Source organism: Arvicola amphibius, chromosome 10 (assembly GCF_903992535.2).
Source record: "Arvicola amphibius chromosome 10, mArvAmp1.2, whole genome shotgun sequence".
Lineage (NCBI taxonomy): Eukaryota > Metazoa > Chordata > Mammalia > Rodentia > Cricetidae > Arvicola > Arvicola amphibius.
Window position 1 is genome coordinate 39,305,823 of NC_052056.1, and position 23,146 is coordinate 39,328,968.

The 23,146-nt window shown below is 46.9% G+C and overlaps 1 protein-coding gene across 1 annotated transcript in view; it reads left to right on the plus strand.

Annotated features, from left to right (window-relative positions):
* Nucleotides 1-21,578, plus strand: part of Fstl1 (follistatin like 1) — a 54,314-nt gene extending 32,736 nt beyond the window's left edge. The window contains exons 3-11 of the mRNA XM_038345266.1: nucleotides 3,501-3,605; nucleotides 7,004-7,133; nucleotides 8,167-8,199; nucleotides 9,645-9,775; nucleotides 13,568-13,686; nucleotides 14,715-14,827; nucleotides 15,136-15,246; nucleotides 17,573-17,649; nucleotides 19,253-21,578. Coding sequence (XP_038201194.1) covers nucleotides 3,501-3,605; nucleotides 7,004-7,133; nucleotides 8,167-8,199; nucleotides 9,645-9,775; nucleotides 13,568-13,686; nucleotides 14,715-14,827; nucleotides 15,136-15,246; nucleotides 17,573-17,649; nucleotides 19,253-19,297 — 864 coding nt within the window. The 3' untranslated portion in view covers nucleotides 19,298-21,578. The remainder of the gene's footprint in view (nucleotides 1-3,500; nucleotides 3,606-7,003; nucleotides 7,134-8,166; nucleotides 8,200-9,644; nucleotides 9,776-13,567; nucleotides 13,687-14,714; nucleotides 14,828-15,135; nucleotides 15,247-17,572; nucleotides 17,650-19,252) is intronic.
* Nucleotides 21,579-23,146: the final 1,568 nt, after the last annotated feature.

Sequence of the window (23,146 nt, forward strand, 5' to 3'; positions counted from 1 at the left end):
AACGTCCCTGCATTTGTTACTTGCAACTGAAAGACACACAGACAGATGGTGAGGACAGAAGTCTACAGAGCTTAGCCGCAGCATGTCAGCTCTTCAGGCCGTGGCCTCAGGCCTTTGCGACCCCCAACTTAGACTTTCTGAGTGGAATCAGCCACTCTGCAGAAGCTCCAACCCCAAGGAACTTTCCAGGAGCCTTGGGATTAGCTCTGACACTCTGCGGCTTAAAGGACAGCTCTGAATAGCACACAGACAACACTTCTAGGGAGAATGCCCTTCATCATTGACCTGGATTTCTGCAGCCAAGCATACCTGTGAGTGAGGAGAGGAAGGGCATTGAGTGTCCCAGGAGAGATGGCCTCCCCACACTGGCAGCTCCTTCTGCCCATGACCCCATCTGTCTACCTCTTCTCCCTCGTTCCTGCACTTCTACTAGGAGGCCAGAGCTGGGTAGAGCTGCAGCAGCAGCCAGGAAGGCTCTTCTGCATTGCGGCTCTGAGCTGTGTGAGACAAAGAGAGAGATTGCCACCTATTGACAGACTTGTCACCTGCAAAGAGAAGGCTTGTGTAACTGGGGCCCCTCCCCCCCTCTCTGTGCTCTGTCAAAGGCCCTCCAGGGTCTGCCTGGGGCCCTTTGCATTTTCCATCCTGACGGTCTTGCCCTCAGCTGTACCTTCCCACTGTAAGTGAAGACAGGGAAGAAGGGGGCGGTGACAGTCCAAGGTGACAGTGACAGCACTGCAGCGGGAAAACTGAAAATAAACCACCCACTGTAATGACAACCACTTCCTGTTGCACAGCACACAGCCTGCCCCCTTTTAGTTCTCAACGCAGTTCAACCGTCAGTATTGCATGTTTGCACCCGAGGAAACAGGTTTCAAGAGACTGCCCTGCTCATTACCATGACCGCGGCAGATATGGAAGAGCGTTGGATATGAGAGTCGGGTATCGCATCTCAGTGCCTAATGCACTCAGCCCCCGTCTCCTCATGCCTCCTATTGTAGCACCCGTATTCCCACTCTAAGTTCCCTAACCAAGTCATATGGATGTAAAAATAAACCAAACAGGGAAGAATTGCTTCCCTTTGGTTGGAGGAAGATCCAGCTCTGTTGCTTTTTTTGTTCCTGGACCTCTAAAGTCAGCTTCCTCACCTCTAAAATGGGGATGACATGGCATTAGGATTAGGGACTTACAGAGCTTAAGTAGCATCACCAGTAGTTGGGCACGTTGCAGGATGCCAGGTGTTGATGAATGGGTGATTAGGCACCCGAGCCCTGAATACATGGTCCTCTCTTTTTTTGGCTTTAGGACCTTAGGCAAATTATTGACCTTATGGAGCCTCAATTTCCTCACTTGTAAAATGGGGCTAATAATTCTTACTGGGTTAGCCATGCAATAAGGTGAAATCATGTGTATAGAAACATTGTGCAAGTTTTAATTGCCCTCTTCAAATATTAATTGTTAGGGTGTAAGGAAAAGGTATTTTCCGAACGTAGTTTTGAGAACAAGTTCTGCAAACGACTTGGGTTGAATTCAACCTCCACAGAACAGATTTTATTTGTATTATTTTTTTTTAAAAAAAAAAGCAAGCAGTGAGGTGAGAGAGCTCAGTGGGTAAAGGCACTGTGGCCAAGCCTGACAACTGAGTTTGATCCCTGGAACTTGCCAGATGGAAAAAGAGACCCCGAAAGTTGTCTTCTGACTTCCACACATACCCTGTAAGGTGCACCCTTGGGGACACAACAGATACACAATAACCATACACATGAGACAAAGTGCTCTGAACGCTGCTGGTTTTCTAAGCTGTTCCCATTGATCACACTTTTTTTTTTTTTTACACTCTATTTACTCCTGTTTCGCAGATGAGGAAATAAGTGGCTAGAAGACTCAGAGGGACTAATTTGAAACACACAGGGAACACTTCCAGTGCAGACACACGTCCAAGCTCTCTGTCGTGTGCGTTTGTGCATCTCTTGCTCATTTCATGGACCTACGGGTTAGAGTCAGGGAGGGGAAGAGGCCACCCGAGTTATTTTACAACAATCAGCAATCGCTTTTCTTTTCCCTTCTAGCTTTGCTTTATGCTCCGAGGTCCAGCGCCCACAAAACGTCTGGATTTTTATCCACCCCACTCCCCACCCCACCCCGTTTAGGAAACAGACATCTAAATCCATTCTTCCAACTTTTGAGAAACACTTCCTCTTTTCTTCACTGTTTGCCAGCTTTTTTGAATTCTCCTTAGCAACATAAAAAGGTGGGGAGAGTTTAGCAACAGCATGTAAACCAATGAGATGTGAAAATGCAAATGAGCTATAGACCAATGAGAACCCTGCATGGCAGGCAAGCTGGCTTATGGGAGAAAAGAAAAGCCTGGAGTTTGCAAAGTAGCCTCCAGGTGGCAGCAGAGCAGCTATTTTGGACCTGTCTCACGGTTCTCAAACCTCTACTCTTTTGGGGGGGTTGTTTTGGTTTGTTTTTGACCTGTTCTTGATTTTCCAGCTAAGATACATTCTGCTACAGATTTGAGGGTTTGAGTCCTTTAGATGACACGGTAGACGAAAGCTAGAAGCGTGGACTTTGTCTTAACCCCAATCATTCCTAGGCTCTTCCCTCTTTGTTTTGTAGCCCGCTCCAGCCCAGTAGGCTTAGGCGGGAAGCTTGTAGCGAATCCCGTCCTCTGCTCAGACACCACTACTGTAGGGTTCGTGGTTAAAGAGGAAGGGCTGGCCCTCTACTACCAGGGAAAGGAAGTAAAGGGATGTGCCACCAACAAATTGTGCCTATCAAAGCTCCCATTTTCATGGGACATACAGACCTTCTTTCCTTGGAGTTCTTTTACATCTGTCTGATTACCAAGAGGCTTGTGGGCCCTTCTGCTCTCTTTGGGGTGCTTTGGTCCTCTTTATCTTGTAGCCTGGGCACGCACAGTGGCTGAATCTCAAACAATAGCATGTCCGCATTTTAGCCATCCTTCTCCTGCCCCTTGGGATGGTATTGCTGTGAACAGCTCTTGGTGTTCGGATGTCTGGATGCGTCACCGGTGTTTCCGTTTCTTCCTGGCTTAGTCTTCTCATCCTTAAAGAATTAGTTAAGGCGTGGAGTCTTCAGAAAGTCTCTCCCGATTCTCCCATACACAGTTGCTCCCTGGAGCTCCCACTGTGACACTTGCATATATGTGTCCTAAGTGCTTCCTCTCTGGGAGCCACAGAGCTCAGGAGACCAAAGACCTTTGTTTCTCAGCCCTGAGAAACTGCGAGCTTTATCACAAAATGCACAATGCATTTTTTTTAAAAATGAGGAAGAAAGCAAGAAAGTCATTCTTGCTTTGCTCTTAGGGGAACAATCTGGGATTCCCAAACCTGAGCCAGAACAGTGCCTGTGAGGCTGGTGCCTGTTATTGGAGGACAACATCAGGGAGACAAAGCCCCAAGCCTGAAACCATTGTTTCATCCCGTAGTGGGCTTGTCTCAGTAATGTGGCTCCCTTTCTGATTTGTGTTTTAGGAAGAAGCGAGGAGCAAATCCAAGATCTGCGCCAATGTGTTCTGTGGAGCTGGCCGGGAGTGTGCAGTCACAGAGAAAGGGGAGCCCACGTGCCTCTGCATTGAGGTAGGTCCTGGTGGCGGGCGCGGGGGGGGGGGGGGGGGGGACAGCAGCTGGGAAGTTCCAGGAATCCCACACACAACTTGTCTGTTCTAAAGACACAAGGAAGGCTTCCCCTAGGGTTAAGAGTGAAACTTCTGGTTTTTAAATTAAATTTTAAAAGAGCTAGCGTTTCATTTATTAAAAAAAAAAAGTTTAGGGAGGCTAGAGAGTTAGCTCAGCAGGAAACATGCTTGCTGTATTATATTCAGAGCCTCGGGACCTACACAGATGCCTGGGGTGGCAGCAGCAGTCTGTGACCCCAGCACTGAAGGCGAGGGGCAAATCCATAGAGAGCATTGACCGGTCAGTTACTCTACCAAATCATGAACTGAGAACTCTGCCTCAGAAAATCATCCAGAGAACCAAGGACGATGCTCAATGGGGAGCTCTGGCCAATGTGGGGTGTGTGTGTGTGTGTGTGTGTGTGTGTGTGTGAATGTGTGAGCGTGTGTGCGTGTGTGAATGTGTGAGCGTGTGTGTGTGTGAATGCGTGTGTGTGTGTGTGTGAATGCGTGTGTGTGTGAATGCGTGAGCATGTGTGTGTGCGTGTGTGTGCATGCACACGCACACGTGCTTGCACATATGATACATATATATCTGGAAATGGAACCAGTTTAGATGTCCGCCAGCAGATGAACAGATGCTGAAAATGTGGTCCATATGCACAATGAAATATTACTCAGCTGTAAAGAAAAAATTGCGTTTGTAGAAAATAGGTGGACCTGGAAGGTGAGATTTAAAAGAGGTGACGCAAACTGAGAGAGGAAGACAGAACACATGTTCTCTTGTGAGGCTCCCAGACCACTGTGCAGCGTAAAGACGTGTAAGGGTGGCTGTCGTCTCAAGGGTGAAAGCGGGCGTGAGAGACCGCGGTGACAGGTGAGGAAGCACGGAATGTAGAGCAAAGGACACGTGAGTCACGAAAGAGGATATACTTAAACATTTGTGTCTAGTTTCAAATCTCTCAGAGTTTCTGTCTTTTGAGGTTTTGGTTTGTTTCTCATGCTGGAGGTTGAAGCTCGACGTTCTAGGTGTGAAGTAACAAGAACTGCTCAGCTTTCCCTAGGAATCTAGTGTTAGTCCTTTGAGGCAATGACCGCAAAGCTGAGCTGTCTTTAATTCCACTGACCACTGGTGTAGCAGGAAGTAGCCACACCCGGTCTGGCACATGCCTTTAATCCCAGCACTTGGGAGGCAGAGGCAGGCAGATCTTTGTGAGTTCGAGGCCAGCCTGGCTCTACAAGAGCTAGTTCCAGGACAGGCTCCAAAGCTACAAAGAAACCCTGTCTCGAAAAACCTAAAAAAAAAAAAAAAAATTTTAAAAAAATCTACCCGGTCACCCCATTGAAGTGTTATTTAATAGGTAAAGTGTATTGAAATTAAATATGGTATTAAATTTTAAATTTTTTCTTCAAATTAGAAATTTCCCATTGTTTATGTCTCAAATAGGGTAGGCGTTTAGACATTTGTGCTACCAAAATCTCGGTTCTCCTTAGTCTGAGGTAGCGGGCATTAACAGCGTTTCTAAACACCAAGATTCCCCTGTTTTATACAAAGTACTGTTTCCACACCTCCATGTGTGCAGTTTGTACTCTGCAGGCGGTGGTGTGCCGTGGCCGCATCCTGGATCAACTCAGATTTGACCTTTCGTCAGACACCGAATAATATTTAGTGATGTAACTTTATTCACTCGTTTCCTTGGCGACGGGTGTGTTAGTGGTTCTCCAGGATCTTTGCTGCCACGGCAACAGCATCCTCTTGCCAATACCCTTTAGTTCTTAGAACTGATGGTCACTGGGGGCTGCGGGGTCAAAGGATATGCAAATTTTTAAATTATCAGACAGAATGTAAACTTTGGAGTTTTGTTTTTAAATGGCATTTGGAAGTCAAAATGAGCCTCTGAGAAATAGACAAGACTTTAATTTTCATTCTTGATGTGGATGTAAATAACACAGGCCATGGGCTTTTCCGTCCTCCCTTCTATCAAGTCTCTCCATACCCTGGAAATGGGTTTTTCTTTAAATAATACCCTGTTAATCTCTGGACCCTGATTCACTGCATCTTAAGGGAAAGTGTACCAACTTCCTAAAACCTGGTCCTGCTAGGATCCCTTCAGCCTGGCCGTCTGCACCAGAAGGACACTGACCACCATGTGATGGCATAAATCAGACTCTGAGCAGAGTCTCAGCTTGTCCACGGATAGTCATGGGATTTTGAGCAAACGAATTTCCGGGAGTTGCTGTAAAGATGAGCCCGCGCTGGTTTTGTCCAGCACCCGAAGCAGCAAGCACGCCATAGTGAATGTGGGCTGATGAATAAATGAAGTTCACCTTTCTTGCCTTGGGGGTCTTCGTTTATAAAATGGAGGGGTTGGACTTCTTTCCTGCTCAAGAAGGGCGTCCAACCGGTTTAACATCTGTCCTCTTGTCTCTGTGCCTCTAGCAGCCCTAGCCCGCCTGCAAGCCAGGTGAACTTTATTCCATATTTCTGTCCATAATGATTTCCTGTTGTCTTTCACCCTCACTGCCAGCCACACAAGAGTGGTTGTGAAATTAGGCCAAAAGCTCAATGACTCCCCAATGCTGTGGAGAATATGAAATCCTTTTAATTTGGCTCTGGAAAAAACAGGTTTTGTGTGGATGTGTGTTTGCGTGTGTGCGTGCATGTGAGTGTGTGCGTGCATGTGTGTGTGTGTGTGTACACGAGTACATTTGTGCATTGAGTTTCCATGCTCCCAGCTCTCAGCTCTGCTCTTTTGTGTCATGAAAAGTAATATTAGTTCATTTCTCTTTCCGTAACAAAATGCCTGAGCTGGGCACTTTCTAAATCAAGTAGAAGTATGCTTCTCACAGTGTTGGAGGCTGTGGCATGCAAGATCAAAACAAATTCATTTACTGTCTAGTGAGGGCCTGGTCTCCACTTGCAAAGGAACCCTTGAACACAGCATTCTCACGTGGCGAATGGTAAAGGGGCCAAAGGGTCCGATGCTGTGTGAAATCCCTTTTGTAACCTTAATTCATAACTTGTTTATGAGGAAGGAGCTCTGGTGACTTCAGCTCCTGAAAGCACAGCTTCTTTGTGCTGTTGCATTGGGGATACATATGTGCAATCAAGTATTTCAGCCGCAGAAGGGTGTTTGTGTACTCGCAAGTTGGCAGTGAACCAGGAGGCACGGAGAGACGCGGAGAACTCGAGGTAACAGGATGCCTGTTGTATCAAATGGAGTAGAGTCACTGATGGTGACCAGAGCTGGGGTTCATTGGGCCCTGGTTATATACATGCTCCATCTCTGTCGATGGCTGTGTGAGTGTGTGCTCTCGCCTGCGTGGCTGCACAGACATCCTCCCGCCCATCTGTTTCAGCAATGCAAACCTCACAAGAGGCCTGTGTGTGGCAGTAATGGCAAGACCTACCTCAACCACTGTGAACTTCACAGAGATGCCTGCCTCACTGGATCCAAGATCCAGGTGGATTACGACGGACACTGCAAAGGTGAGGCGTGCTGTCATCGCTGAAGGGCAGGGCTTGTGACGGGGGGGGGACAGAGACGGAAACCAGAGCCGTGTGGCCTGGCTGACCACACAACCATTTGGAGATGCTCCTTCCTGACCTTCAGGAGCCTGCTAGGTTTGACCTGGCCTACTGGGGCCTTGCCCTCTGCTTCCTGCTTCAGACCAGGGTCTGCTCTCAGCATCGCCTGAAGCCAAAGAGCAAATAAGGTGACTGTATCATTAGTCAGCAATGGTAAAAATGGTCCTTAAAGGACTTCCACACCTTTAGAAAAAGTAGATCAGTTTCTCCTTTTCCTGCTTTTAAAATATGGGCTTTTCTAGCCTAGTAATATGCTTCCCTTGTTTTCCCTCTTACCATTGGGACCCGTTGGAAAGATGGATTCCCAAGCATGGTTGTTTGTCACCAGACCGTTCCGAGTGTAGAGCCTGCCCAGCCGTTCCATCTTTAACTTTCCCTGGAGAAACACAAAGATTTATCCCAGACACCATCTCCTCTCTCCTCTGTACAAAATTAATCTCTATATGAAGTTTTGAAATCTCAGGGACCACTCAGCCCAGCAGGAAGAAGTATAAATTTCAAAAGGCACTCCATTGTCTGCAGGCAGGAAGGATCCCAGTCCTTAGGTCCTACAAGAAAGAAAAGGATATAAGAATTGAAGGCAATGGGGCTGGAGAGATGGCTCAGTGATTAAGAGCACTGGCTGTTCTTCCAGAGGACCTGGGTTCAGTTTCCAACACCCACAAAGCAGCTAGCAACCAACTGTAACTCCAGTTCCAGGGGATCCAATGCCCTCTTCTGACCTGCAGGTACCAGGCATGCACAACAGTGCACAGACATAGCTGCAGGCAAAACACCATACACATAAAATAAAAATAAACAAATCTTAATTTAAAAAAAAAGAATGTAAGGCAAAGTGATGTCAGTGTTGCAAGACTTCACAGTTTAATCCTAAAATCCTCAGCATATCCTTTTATCCTTCACTTAGTATTACAAATCTCCTTTTGTCTTGCAGAAAAGAAGTCTGTGAGTCCCTCTGCCAGCCCGAGTAAGTACCTGACATTGCTTTAGTGTGTGTTCATCTTAGGGAGGAGCCTTATCACAGAGGAAACGTCTTGTCTTCTGCAATCCCCGCTGGGCTGCCAGGATCATCTGTGGGGTCAGGACTTTTGATCCAGATCCGGTCTGAGCGCAGCACAGCTCAGTAAAACCATGAGACTGCATTTTTTTAAAAACTTCGTTTGTTTTAGTGTCTGTTGGTCAAAGCAGTTGTTTGGGTCTAAATGTTGGCTGTTCTGAATTTTTGCTAAGTGGTGAGTGTCCTGTAGGGACAGCCAGTGAGCCCTTCTTTCAGGGCCTTCTAAGACACGCTTACTAAGACACGCTTATGTCGTGGGCGCAGAGAAATCAGAAGACACGGCCACTTTTGTAAGAGGACAGTTGGAAATGCTGGCACGGCGACTGCCGTAGCTTTCTATCAAGATGCATCAAAATCTCAACGTGGCTTCTAGGCCCGGACCTCACAGTGATCTTGCAGGTCTCACCGTGACTGCCTTAAAGTGATGGTATAAAGGCTCATAGGACTGAATCCACTCCTAAATCATGCAGCTGGAAGGACAGAGTGGGAAATGCCCATATGTTCACTCCTGGCCCTGTGCCCTCTCCAGGTCCTAGCATATGCTGTCTTCCAGGAATTTCTTTTGGCCCGAGCTGTCTCCTCCCTGCTTCCTTACCCACGTGACTCCTAACAGCTGCCCAGAGCAGGGCTGAGGCGTGGCTCTTCCTTGGCCTTGTTTTATAACAAAGTATGATGGGAGAACATTTTGAAAGGCTCAGTCGGTGAGAAAGGGAGAATTTGAGAAATCCAGGAGCATGAATAACACATGTTTTCATTTATTGATTTGTTAGGACGTTCAGCTCATCTCAGAAGCATGAGAGCTACTTTATAGAGGATGATTTTTTCCCCCATGCCCCATAATGTTCCTAAAAATGTCCTTCATTGTTTCCTTCCTTATTTTTTTTCTTAAATAACAACTCCTCTGTTTCACCACAGTTTCAAGTTTCTAATCCGGTGCTTCTCAACCTTCCTAATGCTGTGACCCTTTAATACAGTCCCTCATGTTTTGCTGACCCCCCAACCATAAAATTCATTTCGTTGCTACTTTGTTACTGTGATTTTGCTACTGTTATGTAGCAAGATACATTGTAATGTCAATATCTGATATGCAGGATATCTGATGTGCAACCCCAAGGGGGGTTGAGATCTGTAGGTTGGGAACCACCGTTCTGGCCATTATTGGTGTTTTGCATACGTGAGCGTGACTACTGGGGTAGACACATTTCTGTACTCTGGGTGCCATAAGTGAAGACTGAATCGGATGACGCATTCAGAACTGAGTGGCACTGGGTTCTGGGCAGTGGGTGCTAATGATTCCAGGGTTCTCTGCCTCACCCCCACCTCACGCCCCCCCCCCCCCCCGCTGTCCCCCACAGTTGTTTGCTATCAAGCTAACCGCGATGAGCTCCGGCACCGCATCATCCAGTGGCTGGAAGCTGAGATCATTCCAGACGGCTGGTTCTCGAAAGGCAGCAACTACAGTGAGATCCTGGACAAGTACTTTAAGGTACTCAGCATTGGGGTCAACCAGCCATGTTCAGTCCTGGAGAAAGCGGGACTTCCTCTTCCCCTTTTGTGGCTTTCAGGAGACCCTGAGTGCGCCCTCATCACCAGGTCTTACTATGGAGCTGTGAAAGTTGTCTAGCAGCCTGCTTGACCAGTGAGTGGGCCAGCAGTTGACCTTTAGGATCCAACATGCATGTGCTGTTCCTCTTGAGCATTTAAAACCACCAAAGACTCGAGGAGCTGCCATGGGAAACGTGGCCAGGCTTTCTCCTGCCCTGTGTAATCTTGGGAAGCTGGTACAGAGCGCTTTCTGGTATACCAGACCCACTTTGGCTGTTCACAGTGCTTCATCTGAGAAGAGTCAAGGAACACGTGGGCCTGGAGATTGTTCCAGGATCCAAGTACTGCTGTTGTCTACCGTATTAGTAGACGAGAGAGACAGAAGAGTTCCTTGTGGAGACCCAGAAAGAACTGCTTTTGAAGGGGAAACGAGTGAGGAGAAATCATTGGCAGTGGGTATGGGTACCACACATGAGGATCATTCGGGAGCCTTGAGAGTCATTGGGAGAAGTAGTTAAGGGGCATTCTCCTCCCTAACTGGCAAGAACATAGACCCGTACCCACGGTATTCCAGACACGCAAACCACCCACACCCATCCCAGACACTTCTTACACTCAGCCACACATTCAGGTACCACATTCCCACGGGAGCACCAGGCCCCTGTGCTTTCAAGATGCTCATATTAAGATCAGTGCCGTGGATGCTCACTCCAGGTCGTGCTCTCAAAACCTGCTGTCCCAACAACTAGCCAGCCCTGCAAGGAACTTCCCGGGAGCTCTCAGGCCACACAAGCATGTTTCACACCATCCTAATCGGGATTCTTTAGCTGGCATTGTGAATACCCACAGATGAAGAGATGCTGGGCTGGGCTGAAATGAGTTTTTGATCATTTAAGGCATCTACTGTATTATTCGTATTAGAATTTTTTTCCACTATGGCAGAGAGTTAAACTCTGGGGTTCTAGTTTTCATCTTACACTGGAGAGAAAGCATGGCTTTTCCCACCGGGCAGTATCTCAGCCATTCCCATGTGGTAGCACTGAAGACGTGGGCGAGTCCTCTTCTATAGAAAATGCCATCGCTTTGCTGAGCAGGGGAACAGACAGCAGCAGGAAGAAACATAAAACTAGGCCTGGCTGGCCGCCAAGGCTGATGACCTGCGCTCGATACCAGGACCCACATGGCAGAAGAAAACCAAGTCTTGGAAATTATCCTTTGCCTTTCACACATATGTTATGGCATAACACCCCTACATACACACACATACATACACAACAAATAAATATAATTTTAAATTTTTTTAAATAAAAATGATTTTTCCCAATACTGAATAAGTAAAATAAGCCAAATAAGTAGTATCTGAAAAGTTTATTGTAAGTATTTACTCTATCCTGTTCTTACAGCGTGGAGCTTTTGGGCACAGGATACTAATTCCAAAGGGCTACCTGCTATTAAATTGGATTGCCAAGTACCCAGGCCACTGTGCTACTCAACACATCTCTGTGTCCCCAGGCAGTAACACCCTTACAGGCTCCTAGCAAAAAAAAGAAAAAAAAAAAAAAAAAGAAAAAAAGAGAGAGAGAGAGAGAGAGAGAGAGAGAGAGAGAGAGAGAGAGAGAGAGAGAGAAAGAAAGAAAAAGAAAGAGAAATAAAAGGCATCATGGCCAGCTGGGAAAAGAGCTTTTTCTGGGGCCATCTCCCATCTCAGAAAGCTTCCTCCCAGCTTACAAACACAAAGCTCTTCTCCCAAGACATATAAGAGAGATGCTGTCCCACCAAGTCCATAGCTGCTGCAGGTGACAAAGTCTATGTCTCAAGACTTCTCTGTGCCAGAGACTTGTTCTCCAGCCCAGCTGGCTTTCCTCACATAGCTGAATGGCGAATCCAATCAGTTCAAGTAAAGCCCATACTGCCTTCCCCATCCCAGTGATCCAGTCACCATTTCTTTGGTGAACTCAAAACAGAAGGGGAGCCTGGTATGGAGACCCTTTCCTACCCATGCTGTTCATACCTTGTGACACTAGATGGGAGACTCTTAGACTCTGAAGTCAGCCTTCTTCCCTCCCTGACCCCAGTGTCGTATACCCCATTGCTCCAGCTGCTTTATATGAGTGAATTCCTGGTTCAACCCACCATCTCCTCTGAACACTATGTTGACTTACAAATAAGATTCCCTAGTACGTGTCTCCAGACATTCCTCTTCCTTCCGTTCTACAGCCACACAATCAAAACTGACTCAGAAACAGAGCTACAGACAAGCACGCAGATGTATCCGGCCTTGGTGGAGGGTTAGTTGAATCAACTATGCTGGATTCTGGCCAGAGATTGAGATGCCGCTGGGCTTAATGCTATTTCTGGGCGGGTACCAGACATAAAGGATGAGACTGAAAGGAGCTGGGATGCCCCCTTTTTCAGGCCTGCATTCTGGGTCCCTGATGGTTGAAGTGTGCACACGAAGCACTGACTTTTGAGAGCCAGCTGGGACTGTCCAGAGTGCCCAGGCAGTGGCTGTGTACCTACTACGGGACCCTTCCTTTCCCTCCATCGCTTCTGTCGTGAGAAAAGGGTCGTGATTTGCTCTAGTTGTACTCAGGAACATTCTAGGGTTGTCGGAATGCTCCCTCTCTGATCAAGAGTATTGAATTGTGCATCTTTAATTAGTCAAAACTTCACAAGTGGATCTGGGACTCTCAGGACAAGAGTGACAAACAGGTCCTAAGCAAAGATGTGGCCTCTTGTGTTGCCCTCACTGTTTATGCCGTAAACATTTTACATGTGACCCGTGGCAGTCCTTAGAGGAGAACTCCCCCTGCCCAGGAGTCTAGGCAGACATTTCTTCCAGACTCTTCTTCACAGTGTAAGGAGCCAACTTGAAAAAAGCAAAAGGATGGTGATTGTTTCCCAGCACAGCCTAAGAAAGGTGTGGGGAATGAAGGGGTCCCCCTAGAGCTCCTTAGGATAGCAGCAGCATCCAACATGGAATCTTCCAGGTGATGCCTCCTCTTGTTGCTAGGGCTTAGGCTTGTTAAGTGGTTCCAGATGGCTGAGGTCTTGGTTCAGGCATCTTGTTTTGGAGGGAATGATGCCCGCCCTCGGCACTCCTTGTTCAGCCAGGTTCCCGGGGTATCACAGGTTGTCGGCTTACACGGTGTAGCTGAGGACCTGTGCACACGTGTGCACTGGCACTGCAGTGTAGGGCAGAGGTGGAGGCTGGCCTTAAACAGCGAGATAGACTCCTGTGGGTCCCAAATGGAGCCTGGAAGATCACTTAACGCTGCTGCTTCTCCTGAGCAGCCTCAGAATCGTAGACCTAGGGCTTTACCTCCCGGATTCTAATTTACCGCTTATGATGCCACGCATTATTATGTGTTTACTAGGTGTGAGATGATGATGTCACCAATGGCCTGTAAAACAATTTCAGGGACTGGATCACATGGTATTCTTAAGTAATGCAGACATCTGTTCAGGCTGCCCTCGCGAGCAGGATCCCATATGGAAAGAAACCCCCTGATGGCTTCTGTTTGGGCACTTTTACTTGCTCACCTTGAGTACCACTTCCTAGTTTGGGTGCCCACTTATCGGAGCCACCAATTCCTACAGTAGTTCCTTGTGGCCAGGCGAGGACAGGGCTGGAGTATATTAAGAATAAGATGAGCTGAGCAGTTAGGCCAGAGGATACACCATAAAACAGGCTTTCTAAACTCTCCTGAGAGATCTCTTCATCTCCCTCTAGAACTTTGATAACGGTGACTCTCGCCTGGACTCCAGTGAATTCCTGAAATTCGTGGAGCAGAATGAGACAGCCATCAACATCACCACTTACGCTGATCAGGAGAACAACAGGCTGCTCAGGTGGGGACTGAGGGCCTGGCCCTAACCCCAGGGAAGGGTGCTTGAGAGGTGGGGCGGGGGCTTGAACCCCTTCCACCAGCAGAGGAGCTGCCAGTGCCGATGTGAAAGAAACAGAAGAGTAGGCTTTCTCTCCTAATCTAGTCTGGAGACATAATAAAACTGGGATATCAAACAACAGTGATATCCGGTCAATCAGTTATTGTTTGGGGTCAGAACTTGCAAGGAGAGAAGACTGTCATTTTGGAACACAGTGTATGTCCTTTTCATATTAGCTTAGAATAAATATTAAAAAACAAAGTAGTTTCTGGCATGGTACTAGTGCATCGGGAAGAATTAACCATGGGAAGGTTGCCTCTCTTTTGTTCAGAACAAGTTCAAAGTGCAGCTTCTTTGAATCTTTCTAACCATAGTCCTAGACCTTAAGGAATAGATAGCCACTCATATTTTGGTAACCTGGATTTTGATCATTTGATAATTTCGATGTTTGACCCTCAAAACATTCCAGTGAGGGAAGGACTTTTCTTCCTATCTTTAGAGGTGGGAAAATAAATCCAGAAAGATGGAGTTCTAGTTCAGGGACATTAGAGTAGGAAGTAGCTGAGCCCCAGGGCCCAAGCCTTAGTCAGCAGAGGGGGTGACGGAGCCAAGAGTCTATAAAACTTCTAAAAGAACTCCTTTTAGAACGGTGATGGTGGTGATGCTGGCTTGAATTTCATTTTCTTTCAAGTCCTGTGTTCCTTTTCACGCCATCTGTCATCTCTCTTCTGCTTTGGTTTTACGGACTGGTTGGACTGACAGTCGTACCATGGGAAACGCCTATGCGATGTGAGATCCAGTCAAATAAGCTAAAGGCCGGGTGCTTACAGGGGTAACTGGGTGATAGCGAGACAGACAGGTCGAGGAGAGAAGAGTTCAGTGAGCAGCCACCTCGCCTGGGGCTCCAGGTGTCTGTGAGCCTTGTGCTTGCTCCTCTCCTAGGGAAGAAGCCTCAGCCTTGCCGATGACATTTCCCTTGTGTTGTGTTTCAGAGGACTCTGCGTTGATGCTCTCATCGAGCTGTCTGATGAGGACGCTGACTGGAAACTCAGCTTCCAGGAGTTCCTCAAGTGCCTCAACCCGTCCTTCAGCCCTCCTGAGAAGAGTATGCCTGAGCCAGCAACCGAGTGTTGGTGGGGATGGGAGGGTTACAGAGAAAGGAAGGTGTAGCCAGAATTAACTGGTAGAGTTCTCCTAAGATAACCAAGCTAGCCCCCATCCATGGTACTGGGCTGTCCATCCTGTTGTCTCCATGATGGGGGTAAGGTCATGAGTTTATGGGGCATTTGGCCATGAGAGACAAGGCAGTCCTTGTCTGGGAAAGGGGGCCATGTAGGTGCTCAGCCTGTACCAAAAACACCACCCCATTCCACCCTTGTGTCCCAACTGCTGCCTTAATTTTTGGTCCAACAGAGTGTGCCCTGGAGGATGAAACCTACGCAGATGGAGCCGAGACCGAGGTAGACTGTAACCGCTGTGTCTGCTCCTGTGGACACTGGGTCTGCACCGCAATGACCTGTGATGGTGAGCCATACTTAGGGCAAAAGGGGGGACCAGAGCTGTGACTTGGGTGAGAGAAGGTGACATGGGTATGGGGGGAAAAGAAAGCAGGGGCTGGACGTAAGAGGCAGCCCTGCAACCCCGCTGAGGAGCACTGTTGGTGGAGCACGTGTTCCAGGGGCATCAAATGAGAGAGATTGGTGACCAATAAATGTCGATATGAGACTGAAATAATCATCATGAAAGAAATTTCTCACTGCGCGGTGAGAAATGTGTGCCAGCACTATCTATCCCACCACAGTCTTTGAAAATTAACCAACTTAATCCTTCGGACACTTAAGGAAATACTGTATATAAAGAGTCAGGTGGTCAGAAGTCAAAATGACTTAATTTGCCATACCATGCAGGATAAAAAGTAAATGAAAAATGTAAACAATAAATTTAAAAAGTAAAAAATTAAGATCATGGAGACAGGGGCAAAATGGGTTGGGGACATATAGGTGTCAGAGTTTGGGAGGCAGAACAGATCAAAGGATATGTTGGAACCACTCGCATCCCATCAGAGACCTAAGCTGCAGGGATGCCAATGATCAAGAGGAAACTTACCTCAAAGTCAGACTGAAGCAAAGAGCCAGATGAAAGTGAATCAGAGAAGGATATTAAAGCCAGGTCCAGAACTCAGCCACACTGAGTGTGAAAATAAATGTCAGTTAAAACCAGACTTAAAAGTTACACCTGCAGGAATGACCCTGGGGTTATAGTTTAAGAAGTTAACTGAGGCAAGAAAAAGTTGATACTTAAAATGATGTGCAGGGGGATTGCGTGTGAGAGACACTGAGAGACAGCAATCAAAGACCCAGGGAACACTCGCCAGGGAGCCCAGACCAGTATAGGTAGAATCCAGTGTTATCCGTAGATTCAGTAACCTTCCTAGGTCCAAATCTGCTTCAGTGTGAGAGAATAGAGCCCAGCCTAACCATAGGAACAGATGAGAAAGTGGAAGAGGCTGTTTAGAGTCTAGAATTTCCTGATAGCCAGACACACACACACATACACACACAGTAGCTACGGAAGCCATCAGAGGACATCTTTAAACAGGGACCCAGCCTGCATCAACCAGGAAGCACCCCCAGTTTGTCTTCCCCAACTCCCTTCCATATATCTTAACTCTCTTGTTCTCTCTTTGGAATGAATTCCTCTCCATTTCTAAGATACGGGAAGAGTAAGCGCACTGACTTACGGAACCCTAAACACAAACATCTGGGTAACAAGCCAATCACCGTCCATCAGACAGCATACCACTCCCGTGAGCCTTTGTCAGTTTCCATGGCCACGCTGTGGGCTGCATGCCCTCCTGGCAGAGAGTTTGGTCTATGGGACCTCAACACGTCTTGGAGTACAGACTGTGACGTAAGAGGAAATTGAAGAGGCTTTTCAGGCCCATATCTGAAAATGAGCAATATCATCTTAGATCACAGATCTCAAAGGCACAAACAAACAGGGGCATTGAGATGGCACCAAAAAAGGGGCCAAGGCCATGAGAACTGGCTGTGAGGGACATACGGATACCAGTGTCTGTTGTTTCCTAACGGTAAATGTTGTGTTCAGCAAATGGATTCCCGGGCACTCTCCCAAGCCTTCTAGATGGTAATCTACAAGTGGAATATCTCAGGGAGGTGGGTAGGGTTTTGGCTTTTTGCTTGGTCGGTTGTTTGGGAGTTTATTGTTGTTTCATTTGGAATGTTTTGATTTGGTTTTGCTTTACTATTTTTTTTCTTTGTACTTAAGAAATGTTTGTTCCATGTCATAGTTATCAACCCTGAGTGTACAGAACCTTCCAAAAAGCAAAAAAACTCTGGGACCCAGCTACCTCCCATCCCAATCAATTACATCAAAATTTCTATAGTTGAAAGCCAGGCAGTTTAAATGTATTTGTTTGTTTCCCGGTTCGGAGGGGTTGAAAATGGGGGTGGGGGCGAGATTTGCACGCTAGGCAAACCCTCTGCCGATGAACTACATCATGGGTCAGAAACTGCATTTGCAAATGTTCTCTGGGACATTGTGAGGGTGTGGGAATGGTTGAGAATCACTGCCCTGGTGGAGTTTCCTGAGTCAGGACTCGAGTTGTCGCGCTGATTTTCTATAGGACCAGCCTGTCTTGTGGGTGTGTTAAAGAGAACAGCAGGAACGGAAGCCAGAGAATTAGAAGAGAAGGTTTATTTGTATGACACTGGATGCCTTACTGCTAAGAGCGAAGTGGGCAGTTCAGCTGTCCTCCGAGAGTCTATTAGGTAAAGTCGTCCCTGGCTTACCACAGCCCCCACGGCTCTGAACTTTGATTTCCATACAGGAAAGAATCAGAAGGGGATCCAGACCCAGACAGAGGAGCAGAAGACCAGATATGTCCAGGAACTCCAGAAGCATCAGGTGAGCAGCCACTGTGCTGGTTCAAAAGTTGCTATTTCCAACAGGCTCTTAATGCCACTCATTTCCAGAGCCCCAGGAAATGAGAGAAACATACTTCGTTTAATACAGTAGATGCCAAAGGATGCTACCTCACCTGTACTACCAAACTGTGGTATAGACCGTACCCTGAAGGAGTTGCTGTAGGTGAGAGGAGCCGGGGAATCTCTCCAAACCTTCCACCAGCCATCATCTGAGAGCTGCTACCAGGAAACAATGTTTAGCATGTCCATCCTCCAGCATGTTTGGGTAGACAGGCAGAGAAAGCCCCGAGGCAGAGATGCAGGTGCAGACTACGAGAAGGCAGCTGGACATGGAGTACCAGCCGGGCCTGTTGGGCACCAGCCAATGTCAGCAGTTTCCTAGGGTCAGTTCTGAAACTGAAATCGAATTCCCATGTTGTATAATTTACCCCTTTAAAATGCGCAGTTATGCAAGGGGGTGACTGCAGTGGGTTCCTAAGATTGTCAGCCATTCCCCACCGTCTGTTTCCGGAGTGTTTTAACCTCCCCCAAAGAAACCCCATGCCCACTAGAAGCAACTCCTCTTTTCCTTCCTTTCCCCCTGCCCCTGGCAACTGCTAACCTGTTTTCTGACGCTGTAGATGGGCCTGGTCATGGCATGTCAGGTAGCACGCTCTTCTTTCTGATTTCTTGTACTTAACATAGTGCGTCTCAGGTTCATGCTTGCAGCATGGATCTACTGCACTCCTCTGTATGTGAGTGCCATTCCACACACGTGGCGTTTTGTGTATGTATCCAGTAGCTGACGAATATTTAGGTGGCTTCTGGCTCTGACGAATGATGCTGCTGTGAGCTTGACTGTATAAGTTCCTGTGGGCATGTTTTCACTCCCTATGTATTTAGGAATAGAATTCGGGTCATAAAATAACGCTCTGTTTAATCTCTAAGGGGTTGCCAAACTGCATTCCAAACACCATTCATTCTATGTCCTCCCCAAGACGTCATTTTCTCCACGTCCACGCCAACGTTTGTTACTATATTCTTTATTTCGTCTGACCTACGGGATGCATCTCATGTTTTTATTTGCATTCCTCTAATGCCTAATGTTGTGTCCTTATTGGCTGTCTGCACATCTTCTTTGGAGGAATGTGTCAGGCATTGTAAGAGCTGAGACAGTATAGACCTTGTGTTACAGTTGAAGACGCTAAGGTGTAGATTTCAACATACCCCCAAGGACACTAGGAAAGCTGAACAAGCCAAATTCAAGCCCAGATAGTCTTCCTCTGGGCCTATTGATTTTAGTTATTTTTGTAGGACATGGTATCCCTTTTAGTATCCTTAAAACTGGAACAATAATATCTGATTTGCATATTTTATAAGATGTTCTTATAGGGTCAGCTCTTAAAGTCAGTAAACTATTTGACCATGCACAAATTGGACATAGCTTTGTGTTGTTTATCACACAAAGAGGAGCCGTACAAGTAAGCAACTAAAGTCTAGCATAATCGTGTGACTATTGATGCTACAAAAAGTCTGGGGCCCCAGATAAATGCCAGCAACTTTTTAATATTTGCATAATGATTATTTCTTCCTCCATCTCAAAGGAAACAGCTGAAAAGACCAAGAAGGTAAACACCAAAGAGATCTAACAAGAAGCACACAGCGCCTGTCTGGAGCCCAGCGCCACCTCTTCAGCGCTGAGTCCGGTACACACGAGCGTCTGCCGCGATCACCAAACCACCAGTATTTGCTTGTCTGGCAATGAATATTATTTTGTTTGTTTTGCAATGAAGGAAATGAGGGTGCTGGCTAGCGAGGGAAGGCCACGACCTTCATTTCTAGGAGTGCTTGAGGAGAAACTAAAAGGGTGCTGTGGGGCCGGAGGCGAGATGGCAGCTGCATCAGGCTGGCAGAGGAGCAGGCGCGGTTCCGAACGAACTCTTCCTGGGGTCACAGCAGCTGAGCGGAGGCCACAGGGAAAGCATGTGATGTTGTAGGGAGGACTGAGCTGGCTCTGCTGGAGGAAGGGAGGAGCCCTGCTGCCCCGGACCCTGTCACCACTGTCGCATGCAGCATGTCGGCTTCCCCTCTTGGTCCCAACAATCACCTGAATACACAGCCACCCCACTAGTTACCTGTGCCCCTCATATTTGGATGGAGTTCCCAGGAGGCTGTGTTTAAATGATGCAGATACTTAGTGTACTTCAAGCGCCATGGAGACCTATCCAAAATTTTAAAATACATTTTTTTTTTTTACCAAAGGTGCTATTTCTCTGTAAAAGACTTTTTTTTGCAAGCTGACTTCATTCCTCAGTTATTATCATTATATTATTATTGTCATTTTTTAGTATCTTTTTCTTGACTAGATATTAAGCTTTCGTAATTATTTTTTTCAGTAGTCCTACTGTTTCAAAGGTGAAAGGGGGTTGGGAGCTTTTCTTGGTACAGGGAACTCTGTGGCATAAATGGCCCCTTCCCTGCCACACACTAGACTAGATGCACTCCAGAGCTGCACCACCCCACCCCTGGCTTCCAGAAGGTAAGCTACGTGCCAAGAAGCATGTGATAGATGCCTCAGACAGAAGCCATAGGAAGAAGCATCTTCATAGGCAGTTGTTGAGATCCTTTCAGGTAGCTGGGGTGAGGACTTCATGGGTCAGTCTGCTCAGGAAGAGAGCATGAAGGAACCCCCCCCCCTTCTCCACATGGTGCACGTGAGTGTGGTCTCTAGTTGAAGTCAGAGATTTCCCCATACAAATGAAGGCAGAAGTTTTCAGATTTGAAAACAGTTGAAAATGAGGACGGAATCTTGGCACAGGGGAAGGTGGGGGAGTGACACACAACTGAGTTATTGCAAGTCCATTCTTTCTTTGGACCTCTGATTTTTTAACTCCCTTATTACCATGTTTCATGTGCACTTAACATCCCCCCCCAAAAAAAATGAGACCATTACCTCATTTGCAAAACTCACTATAGACCCTGCAGATAAAGTATTGAGGTTTTCCTGCACAGGCAACTGCGGAAAGTCGGGATGGAAGTGGAATTCCCCCTGCATAGTTTCCCTGCTCTCTTTCGAAAGGAGATGACTCTGTTGCCGAGTGTTTCAAGCTTTTATGTAGCATCCCTTTCAGAAACTCTTTGAACCCCTGGTTCAGTCCAAATTTCAACTCCCTCTCCAAGTGCCTTGGAGAACTCACAGCAGCAGCAGCATGCCTTAATCAAAAGTTTTGCCAGTTCTTGGACGTGATGGGGGAGGGCAGGAAGATCAGTTTGCTGAAGGCAAGCAGCTACAGTACCTGTTTACCAGTCATCTTTAGCACAGTGGTTTTCAACCTTGACTATCCCACCCCGGAACACTGAATACCCGAGGGCAAGCCCATATTCCTCTTGAGTTCCGCTACTTTATGTAAATAAGGCGGTTGTTGTCTGCGCACCATAGATTATGTGGTGCCTAAACCATTCATGAAAAGCTGCTAAGTAGCCTAGTTTGGGGAGCCTTAGGTAGAGCTTTGCGTGGGACCAACAAGCAGGATTGCATCCAGTTCCGCTCCAACAGTCCATCAGAAGCCTGTAGGCAGTGACTGCAAGCTCCTTGGGCTTTGTGTGTGTGTCTTTAATAAACAGCAGTGTCTCTTAAAGATTCAGAGCCCAGGGAGGACTTTCCATGTACAAATGCCAGGACTATGGATTCTGCTGTCAGTCTTGGGAAAGCAGGCTCCTCCATCTACAGCCAAGTCCATGTGAACAGTCTGAATTCCTTCATTATACCCATGATCTAAATGTTAAACATCAGAAAACAGTTTCAACAGCTTTCTGGTGCCCGTGTGGTTATGAAAATGCATTTGTATTTAGTGTGCTTCCATAGTTCATTTAACTTGTTTTTGTAATTTCTGATTTTTGTTACTATTAATAAATAAAACCAAAATCATAGTTTTGTTGGTTCTCTTATCTCCAAGGAAGGCCAAATGAAATTATGAGAGCATTTACCTTTTACCATATAAAAGTAGGTGAGCCTTGGTGGGGGTGATATTAATAAATGATTATTTCCTTCTATTTAATGTTCAACGCTGGGCCACCATACACGGCGACAATAATTTATTCTCATCAGTTTGACCAGTTATGAGTTTCCACAATAACTCCTGCCCATAACTTACCAAGGCTGACAGCAACAAAAAACTATGGCTGTGAAGAACAGTCTAGAAGGCCATTTAACAGGCCCATCACAGCTGCCTAGAACAAGGGCAGTAGCTTCCGCCATTGGGATCTTTCGCCTCCCCCGGCTCTGGCTTGCAGTACCAAACCTAAGTCCCTGCCTATGGAATGAGCTTTAAATCCAACCAGAAGGTAGTTGGTTGCACCAGGAAGATGGCAGGCAGTGCAGCGTGCTAACCCGTAACTACGAAGTGTTAGGTGTAACACATCTCTCCAACAGCATATCTGTAAGATGCTTAAAGACAGCAATTCTATAATGAGACTTTTTTACAAGGATTGGAGAGGATTCACCACTGTCCATTTCAAGCAAGCGTCAGTTGGCCTTGGGATTCAGCAGCTTTAGCTCTGTCTAACTCAGTTAAGAAGAGTTAGCAGGTTGGAATCTGCTTCAAGGAGAGAACAAGAGCTTGAGAAATGGACAACGCTAGAGAGGATACAAGCTGGACACAGCTCCAGCCGTTTGGCTTCTGTACTAATCGGGGTTACTCCTGCTGGGATAGAACACCATGACCGAGAGCAACTTGGGAAGGAAAGGGTTTGTTTGACTTAATTTTCATATAAAAGTTCAAAAATGAGGGCAGGAGCTGAAGCAGAGGCCATGGCGGGGCGCTTCTTACTGGCTTTCTCGTGTCTTGCTCAGCCTAATTTCTTTTTTTTGTTTGTTTGGGTTTTTTTTTGGTTTTTTTTTGTTTTTTGTTTGTTTGTTTGTTTTTGTTTTTCGAGACAGGGTTTCTCTGTAGCTTTGGAGCCTGTCCTGGAACTAGCTCTTGTAGACCAGGCTGGTCTCGAACTCACAGAGATCCGCCTGCCTCTGCCTCCCGAGTGCTGGGATTAAAGGCGTGCGCCACCGCCGCCCGGCAAGCCTAATTTCTTATAGAACCCAACACCACCAACCCAGGGATGACACCACCCACAATGAGCTGGCCCCAACCCCATCAATCACTAATTTAAAAATGCCCCTTATAGGCTTGCCTACAGCCCAATCTTATGGAGACATTTTCTCAACTGAGGCTCCTTTCTCTGGCGACTCCACCTTATGTCAAGTTGACATAAAACTAGCCAGCATAGCTTCCCAGAAGAAGTGTCATTCGAAAGGTAATCCAGCTAGTTCTGGTGACAAGAGACAGGCATTTACGCCCTCAGGACCTGGCATGAGATGTAATGAGTCTTTCTCTGTCCCTCCAGCTCCCAAATAACGACACAAGACTTCTTATTATGAAAGCTCAGCCTATAGCTAAGGCTTCTTTCTCACTAGCTCTTATAACTTCAGTTAGCCCATTTATTAA